Source organism: Ornithorhynchus anatinus, chromosome 2 (genome assembly GCF_004115215.2).
Source record: "Ornithorhynchus anatinus isolate Pmale09 chromosome 2, mOrnAna1.pri.v4, whole genome shotgun sequence".
Classification (NCBI taxonomy): Eukaryota; Metazoa; Chordata; class Mammalia; order Monotremata; family Ornithorhynchidae; genus Ornithorhynchus; species Ornithorhynchus anatinus.
In genome coordinates, this window is record NC_041729.1 from 26439865 (window position 1) to 26448850 (window position 8986).

An 8986-nucleotide genomic window follows, 5' to 3' on the forward strand; every position below is an offset into this window, starting at 1 on the left:
ATTCGTTTATATGAATGTCTGCCTCCCCCTCTAGACTGTAAGCCCGCGGCGGGCAGGGAACGTGTCTATTCATTCTGTCGGGTCGTACAGCGCTCCGCACCAAGGAAACGCTCAGTAAATACCGCTGGACCGACTGACCGACGCTAACATCCGGCACGATAACCGTGATATTTGTTAAGCGCTTATTACGGGCCAAGCACCGTACCCAGACAACCTAACCGGGGCCCGCGTGGGGCTCAGGTCTAAGGAGGAGGGAAGCGGTTATTGAATCCCCGCGTCGCCGTTGAGGGAACTGAGGTCCAGAGAAGTGAAGTGACCTCTCTGCTGTGTGACCTTGGGCAGGTCGCTTCACTGCTCTGGGCCTCTGTAAGAAATGGGGATTTAAGAGCGTGAGCCCCAGGTGGGGCAGGGATTGCGTCCGACCTGGTTGACTTGCATCTACCCCAGTGCTTAGAACGGTGCTCGGCACATAGCGTTTAACAAATACCAACACTGGGGTAGTTACCAGGTCATCAGGCTGTCCCACGTGGGGCTCACGGGCTTAATCCCCATTTTACAGATGAGGGAACTGAGGCCCAGAGGAATGAAGTGACTTGCCCAAGGTCACGCAGCAGCAAAAGTGGGAGGAGGCGGGATTGGAACCCAGGTCCTCCTGACTCCCAGGCCCGGTCTCTAACCATTAGACCACGCTGCTTCTCAAGGTGAATGGGCGGGCCGTCGCCTCAGAGGGGATGGGGGAGGGGCCGGCCCGCCTTCTCTCTCTCTCTCTCTCTCTCCCCCGGGCGTGGTCGGGGGAGAGAGAGGAGGTTCCGCGGACCAATCAGAGAGCGGTCTTTGGGGATGGGGCGGAGCTTCCCCGCCCGCCGGCTCCTCCCCCTCCCATAGGCACCGCCCCTAGCAGATGGCTCCTCCCCTCTCCTCCCATTGGCTCCTTCACACGGCTCCTTCCCTCCTATTGGCTCCTTCCCTCCCACTGACCCCGCCCCCTTCGTCTGGCTCCATCCACCCCTGACTCCGCCCCCTTGACCTGGCTCCTCCCCCTCGCTCCGGCTCCTCCCCTCCTCCCGACCCCGCCCCTTCACCTGGCTCCTTCCCTCCTATTGGCTCCTTCCCTCCCACTGACCCCTACTCCCTTGACCTGGCTCCTCCCCCTCGCTCCGGCTCCTCCCCTCCAACCGACCCCGCCCCCTTGACCTGGCTCCTTCCCTCCCATTGGCTCCTTCCCTCCCACCGACCCCGCCCCCTTCGTCCGGCTCCTTCCCTCCCATTGGCTCCTTCCTTCTCACGGACCCCGCCCCCTTGACCTGGCCCCTCCCCCTCCCTCCGGCCCCCACCCCCCTCACCTGGCTCCTTCCCTCCCATTGGCTCCTTCCCCCCTATTGACCCCGCCCCCTTGGCCTGGCTCCTCCCCCTCCCTCCGATCCCTCCCCTCCCATTGGCTCCTCCCTTCCCCTGGCCCCGCCCCCAAGCGGCCCCGCCCCCCCGGGGGCGCCCGTCCTTGTCGGCCGGCCCGGCGGGGAAGGGGTGACCGAGAGGCGGAGGAAGGTCCGGGGGCTCCCGTGGCGGGGAGGCCCAGTCGAAGCCGCTCGAGGGCGGGGGTCGCGGGGAGGCGGCCGCGCCGGGGGCGGAGGGGGAGGGGCACGTCCGGGGGGCCGCCGCCGTTAAGGGTCCCGCATCCCCGGGGGTCCCGTCGGTCGGTTAACCGGGAGGGCGGGAGAGGCCGGGGGGAAGCGATGGCGGCGGAGCGCGGGGCGGAGGCCCGGCGGGCGGAGGGGCGCTAAGAGCCGCCCCGGCCCAACGCTCGGAATCGCCTCCGTTGCCCTTCGGTCGGTGGTACCGGGGACCGGTCCCGGCCTCGGGTCCGCCTCGGCTCCCTCCGCGCACACTGTTAGGACGCAGCGTCCAGAGCCAGAAAGGGAGTCCTCCAACCCAGGCCGGGGCGGGGGGGCGGGGGGGAGGGGGTCACACAATCACACAAACACACAGTCACACACTGCTGTCCCCTAGCCGGACACGTTTGCTCTCTCTCACACACACACGTGCTGTCCCCTTCGGGGGTCACCTTCTCTCCCTCTCACAGACACACACACAGTGGTGTTCCCTAGCGGGTCACCTTCACTGTCCCTCTGTGTGTCTCTCACTCACACAAACACACATACACACAACACGTGCTGTCCCCTTGGGGGTCACCTCTCCCTCTCACAGACACATACACACGTGCTGTCCCCTTGGGGGTCACCTCTCTCCCTCACACACACACACACACACACACAGTTGTGTTCCCTAGCGGGTCACCTTCACTGTCCCTCTGTGTCTCTCTCTCACACAAACATACACACAACACGTGCTGTCCCCTAGTGGGTCACATTCTATCTCTCCCCCCCCCCCCACAAACAAACACACACACATAAGTGCTGGCCGCTAGCGGGGTCACCTTGTCTCTCCCTCTCTCTCTTACACACACACACACACACATGTGCTGTCCCCTTGGGGGTCACCTTCTCTCTCTCACACAGACACACACACAGAGTGCTGTTCCATAGCGGGTCACCTTCTTTCTCTCCCTCTGAAACACAAACTCAAGCACGCACACACAGTGCTGTCCCCTAGCGGGTCCCCTTCTCTCTCTCTGTCTCTCACACCCACACCACACACACACACAGTGCTGTCCCCTAGTGGGTCACCTTCTCTCTCACACACACACATAAGTGCTGTCCCTTGGGGGGGTCACATTCTCTTCCCCCCACCCACACAAACACACACAAGTGCTGTTCCCTAGCGGGTCACATTCTCTCTCACCCCCCCCCCCCAAGCGGTGTCCCCTAGGGGGTCACATTCTCCCCCCCCCCCCCCCCGCGCACTCTGCTTTCCCCAGCAGGTCACCTTCTCCCTCTCACACACACAGACACACACGCATAAGTGGTGTCCCATTCTCCCTCACAAACACTCACAAGTGCTGTCCCCTAGCGGGTCACACTCTCTCACACACACACATAAGCAGTGTCCCCTAGGGGGTCACATTCTCTCACACTCACACATGTAAGCGGTGGCCCCTAGGGGGTCACATTCACACACACACACACACACACACGCAAGTGGTGTCCCCTAGGGGGTCTCATTCTCTCTCACATACACACATATACACACACACACACACACGCAAGTGGTGTCCCCTAAGGGGTCACATTCTCTCTCATACACACACCCACACCCACGCAAGTGGTGTCTCCTAGGGGGTCCCATTCTCTCTCTCTCTCTCACACACACCACACACACACAACGCAAGTGGCGTCCCCCTAGGGGGTCCCATTCTCTTTCTCTCTCACACACACACACACACACAAGCGGTGTCCCCTAGGGGGAGGTCCCATTCTCCCTCACAAACACGCACACACCCGAGTGCTGTCCCCTAGCGGGTCACCCACACACACGTCAGTGGTGTCCCCTGGGGGGGGGGGTCCCATTCTCTGTCTCACCCGCGCACACCCGCAAACACACACACGCACGCACACGGACCGGCGCGGCCCTCCTCCCCCCGGCGGGTCCCCCCGCGGCCCTGCGGCGCCCGACCGGTCCCGCACAGGGTTAAAGGCACCGAGTTCCTCCTCCCGCCCGGCCTAGAGAGGCCGCGCCGCCCCGGCCCCGCCGCCCCGCCGCCCTCCCTCCCTCCCTCCCTCCCTCCCTCCCTGCCGCCGCCGCCGCCGGACACTTCCTGGGCCCGGGGGCCGCAGGGCCGCAAGGCCGCAAGGCCGGACCTCCTGCAGCTCGAGGGTCGTTGCTCCCCCGAGGGGCAAAGGGGAGCTCCTTGGAGGGGCCTCGGGAGAAAGCCCCCTCCCCGCCCCCCAGGACCGGCCGACCGTCCGTCCGTCCGTCCTCGCGCGGGGATGGAGCAGCGGACGGCCCAACCGTGGGGGCCCGGCCCGCCGGCCCCGTGGACGGGCCTCGGGACGGCCGCTCAGGTGAGGAACCCAGGGCGGCCACCGACCCCCCCGCCGCCCCGGCCCGGGGGAGCCCGGGCCCGCCTCTCCCCGCCCACCCGCCTGCTTTTCTTCCCGCAGGGATCCTCGGCCACGATGACGAGGAAGAAGACGACGAGGAGGAAGAGCGAGAGGTGGAGGGAATAGAGGAGGAGGAAGAGGAGGCCGAGGAGATAGCGGAAGAGGAGGAAGAGGCCGAGGACATAGAGGAGGAGGAGGAGGAAGGTGAGGAAATAGCGGAGGAGGAGGAGGAAGAGGCCGAGGACATAGAGGAGGAGGAAGGTGAGGAAATAGCGGAGGAGGAGGAAGGTGAGGAAACAGCTGAGGGAGGAGGAGAGGAAGAGGCCGAGGAGATAGCGGAACGAGGAGGAGGAAGCGGCGGAGGAGGAGGAGGGAAGACGCGGAGGAAGCGGAAGGAGGAGGAGGAAGAGGAGATGGCTCCGCGGGAGGAACTTCGGGGACGGAGTCCGTCGAAGAGATACCCTTTGGGATCCAGCCCCGGGGTCTTCGAGTTCCAAGGACGCCCGGGAGCTGTTCCTCGACCCCGAGGCCGCCGGTCCCCTCCCACCTGGCCCTGGGGCCCGACTTCCTCGACCCCGCCCGGGCCGGCCTCTGCGAGCGGGCCCTGGAGACCTGGCCGCCTTCGAGGCGCCCCCGGGGCCCCCGCCGCCCGGGCCCGGGGCGGAGGCGGGCCGGCGGCGGGCGCGGCGGGGGGCCCGGGGCGGCCGGGCCCCCGGCCCGCCGCCAACATCTGCGGGAATCTGCGGCAAGAGCTTCGGCCGGGGGCTCCACCCTGATCCAGCACCAGCGCATCCACACCGGGGAGAGGCCCTACAAGTGCGGGCTGTGCGACAAGGCCTTCTCCCAGAGCTCCGACCTCATCAAGCACCAGCGCACCCACACCGGCGAGCGGCCCTACAAGTGCCCCCGCTGCGGCAAGAGCTTCGCCGACAGCTCCTACCTGCTGCGCCACCCAGCGCACCCACACGGGCCAGAAGCCCTACAAGTGCCCGCACTGCGGCAAGGCCTTCGGCGACAGCTCCTACCTCCTCCGCCACCAGCGCACCCACAGCCGCGAGCGGCCCTACTGCTGCCCGGACTGCGGCAAGTGCTACAGCCAGAACTCCTCCCTGCGCAGCCACCGCCGCACCCACACGGGCCAGAAGCCCTACAGCTGCCCCATCTGCGGCAAGGCCTTCTCGCAGCGCTCGGCCCTCACCCCGCACCAGCGCAGCCACACCCGCGAGAAGCCCTTCAAGTGCCCCGACTGCGGCAAGAGCTTCAGCCAGGGCTCCGTCCTCAACATCCACGCCCGCACCCACCTCCCCGGCCGCTCCTACAGCTGCCCGGACTGCGGCAAGACCTTCGGCCGCTCGTCCACCCTCATCCAAGCACCAGCGCTCCCACACCGGGGAGAGGGCCCTACAAGTGCGCCGTCTGCGGCAAAGGGCTTCTGCCGCTCCCTCCACCCTGCTGCAGCACCACCGGGTCCACACCGGCGAGAGGCCCTACAAGTGCGCGGACTGCGGCAAGGGCTTCTCCCAGAGCTCCGACCTCATCCGACACCAGAGGACCCACGCGGCCGGGAGGCGCTGACCGGCGGGCGGGGCGGAGCCCCCCCGCCCCCCCGGGGGGGGCCCCGGCTTCCGGGAGGGAGGGCCCGGGGTCCCGGCGGAGGGGACCGAGGACTGGGGGGGCTGTCCCGAGGGGGTTCCCCGGAAGCCCCGAGAGCCGAAGCGAAGAGCGTTTGCCGGGGAGGCGGCGGGGCGGGGCTGGGGGGGGTGCCCTCCCCCGCCTCCCATCCCCTCTGGAAACCTAGAGGGGAGGCGGGGGGCGGGGGGAGCGCTGCCCTAAGGAGTCCGGGAGAAGAGGGGGCCGGAGGGGGTTGAACGAGTTGGACGGTGCCGCCGGCCGGAGTCCCGCAGCGGGCCGGCCGGGGCCCGCCCTGGGGCCGTACGTAGTTGACTAGGTAGCGTAGGGGAGGAGGCCGCCGGGAAGGGAACGGGGGACGGGACTCTTCCCCGCCGGACGGACCGGGAGACCGGAGCACGGGGAGGGGGAGAGGGGAGACGGAGCCCCGAAGTCACTCGGAGCGGCCGGGGCGGGGCCCGGATCCGGGCGTCCGCCCCTCTCGGCCTCCGGGCTCCCCGCTCCCACCCGGCCGGGGGAAGTCGGGCCGGGGAGAGGCCTGCGCGGGTTTCAATAAAAAGCCTCCACTGTGGAAACGGAAACAGCCGCTCGGCCTCGTGCGTCGTCGCCGGGAGGTGGAGAAGGCCGGGGGTCCCGAGGCCAGCCCCGGTCAGCGGGGTGGGGAGGGCGGCGGGGGGAAAACGGCGTCTCGCTCGCCATCCAGAACCTTCCGGGCGGGGACGCCCGGACACCGGCCCGCACGGGGAACGGGGGGTTCGGCTCAGACGCGGCAGCCGACCTGCACCCGTGAGGAGGAGGCGGGGAGAGGGGAGACACGCAGAGATTCCCCACGAGAACATCCCTTTGGAGTCGTATCAGACCCGGTGGCGACGCTCGTGTCAGAACCTTCGCGTCCGGGTACCCGCACCCACAGATGAGTTGCCACGACTTTGCCGTCCCCCGTTACCTTCTAAAATAATCCTCTTAAATGGGGGTGTTGGAGCAACCGGGTGAGTGGCAGTTGGAGAGGGGGAGGCCGGGGGGAGCGCCCCAGGCCGGGGAGAAGGCAAGCAGTCCGTCAGGGAGAGTCCGGAGGGAGGACTCGGCGGCACGGGTCATCCCCCGCCGGAGTCGCCGTGCCCTGACCTCGCCCTGCGGCGGGGTGGGGGCTCGGGACCGTGACCGGGCCGGCCGGGCCGCCCCTCTCCGGCTTCCCGAATCTCTATCCCCGCCCCGATCCTGCTCGGCCTCGGTTCCCGGCCAGACGCTCCGCCGTTCTGAGGTCCTCACACCTCTTGGCGGAGTAGCCCCCCGGCTGGAGACCGGCGTCTCGGACACAGGCCGGTCCGCAACTCGTCACGCAGATCCACAGCCCGCTCACCCCTTCCTGTGGTCCCAAGGCTGGCTGGAAACTCAGTGGAGTAGGCCGAGGGTTGGAGGTAGAGGTTTCTGTGGGATTCTCATTCTTACTTTTTTTTTTTTTAAATTGAGTAAATGGTATTTCACTGCTTACTGTGTGCCAGAACACTGTACTAAGCACTGGGGTAGATACAAGCTAATTAGATTGGACGCAGTCCCTGTCCCACATAGAGCTCACAGTCTCAACCCCTACCGTGTTATTATTAATCGTGGTATTTGTTAAGCACTTCCTATGCGCCAGGCACTGTACTAAGCACTGTGGTAGATTGGATACAGTCCCTGACCCCCGTGGGGCTCACGGTCTCCATCCCCATTTTACAGATGAGGTAACTGAGGCACAGGGAAATGAAGTGACCTGACCGAGGTCACATAGACAAGCGGTAGAGCCGGGATTGGAAGCCTGACCCCCGGGCTCCCACTCTTTCCACTAGGCCATGCCGCTTCCCCCTAGTCCACATTCTGATTTTCTTCCCGGTGCCAGGTGAGGTTGCTCATGGCGGAGCCAGACTCCTGCGGTCACTCGTTAGGCAGAGCGAGCGGGAGCCCCACGGCTTCGAAGGAAGCATCGGAGCGCTGCCTGATTGGCCCATAGGCTCCAGCCGCCAGGGCCCACTCGATCGGTCATCAATCGGTCGTGTCTATCGAGCCCTTACTCTGTGCAAGAGCGCTGTACTAAGCGCTTGGGGGAGAACAATCGACGAGAGTCGACAGACGTTCCCTGCCCCCGGCGAGCCTACGGTCCCTCGCCTGTGCCCGTCCGACAACCCCCGGGTGGAAAGAGCCCGGGCCCGGGAGCCAGAGAAGCCTGGATCCCCCTCCCCGTTCCGCCACTTGACAGCTGGGCGAACTTGGGCAAGTCGCTTAACTTCCCTGTGCCTGAGTTTCCCCAACCGTAAAATGGGGATTCATTTTACGTTCTCCCTCCTACTTAGACTGCGAGCTCCCGTGGGACAGGGACCGTGTCTGACCTTTGTGTCTACCCTAGTGCTTAGTATACCGCTTGGCCTATTGTGAGTGCTTAACAAATACAATTTTTTTAAAAAAAGAGCTGGAACCCCATCATCTGGCCTCAGGGGAATTCAGAGAGATTTGCATTTGTCCACAAGCGGAAGAGGGTTTGGCGCTACCCCTTGCTTGCCCTGTTGATGGCATTCGGCCCCGCTTACCCCACAGTCCTTCGTCCACAGCGAGCTGCGCCCCCGGCCCTGGCATGTTCTGGCCGCCTCCCCCGACCCCCTCAGACCCCGATCTCGCGCCCTTTCCCTTCCCCGCCAGAGACCAGCTCTGTTTCCAGCCCCCCGAGGAGCCCTTTTGCTTGTCCTTCAGTCACTCATTCCGTCCAGTACTATCTATTGAAGGCTTACTGCGTGCAGAGTACTGTACCTAAATGCCTTGGGAGAGTACAAGAGAACAATGTAACAGCTTGGCTGGGAGTCAGAAGGTCGTGGGTTCTAATCCCCACTCTGCCACTTGTCTGCTGCGTGACCTGAGGCACGTCACTTCAGTTCTCTGTGCCTCAGTTACCTCATCTGTAAAATGGGGGATCGAGATTGTGAACCCCATGTGGGACGGGGGACTATGTCCAACCCGATTTGTGTGTATCCCTGCGCTTAGTACAGCACCTGGCACATAGTAAGCACCTAATACCGTAATTATATAGCAGATACACTCTTTGCCCAGAATGAGCTTAGAGTCTAGAGCCGGCGTGCTCGTCTCCGAGTCCTGAGCTTTACAGGTCTCTTTATGGCCTCGGCCTCTGATCTGGCCCGGCTTGGATTGGTTTGGCTCGGCTTGGTCTGGCTGGGGAAGGACCTTTATTAGGCTTCTGGCCTGATTGGACAACCCAAGAGCTTTAACAAAGGCCCGATCCAGAGATGGGTGACCCAGGATATTCCCCCAATCTACTATTCCCTCTAAAGTTGCCATTTTAAAAACCAGACATGAGGAGCGGCACGACCTAG

At 64.8% G+C, this 8986-nt stretch overlaps 1 protein-coding gene across 1 annotated transcript; it reads left to right on the forward strand.

Moving 5' to 3' along the window:
• Nucleotides 1-4697: 4697 nt before the first annotated feature.
• ZNF768 (zinc finger protein 768) lies at nt 4698-5665 on the forward strand (the record flags this gene model as incomplete). The annotated part of the gene is given in 6 exon segments (XM_001515974.5): nt 4698-4760; nt 4762-4950; nt 4952-5368; nt 5370-5396; nt 5398-5430; nt 5433-5665. Coding segments are annotated over 6 exon segments (870 nt in total), but the record flags the coding sequence as incomplete, so codon positions are not given.
• Between the last annotated feature and the right edge of the window lie 3321 nt (nt 5666-8986).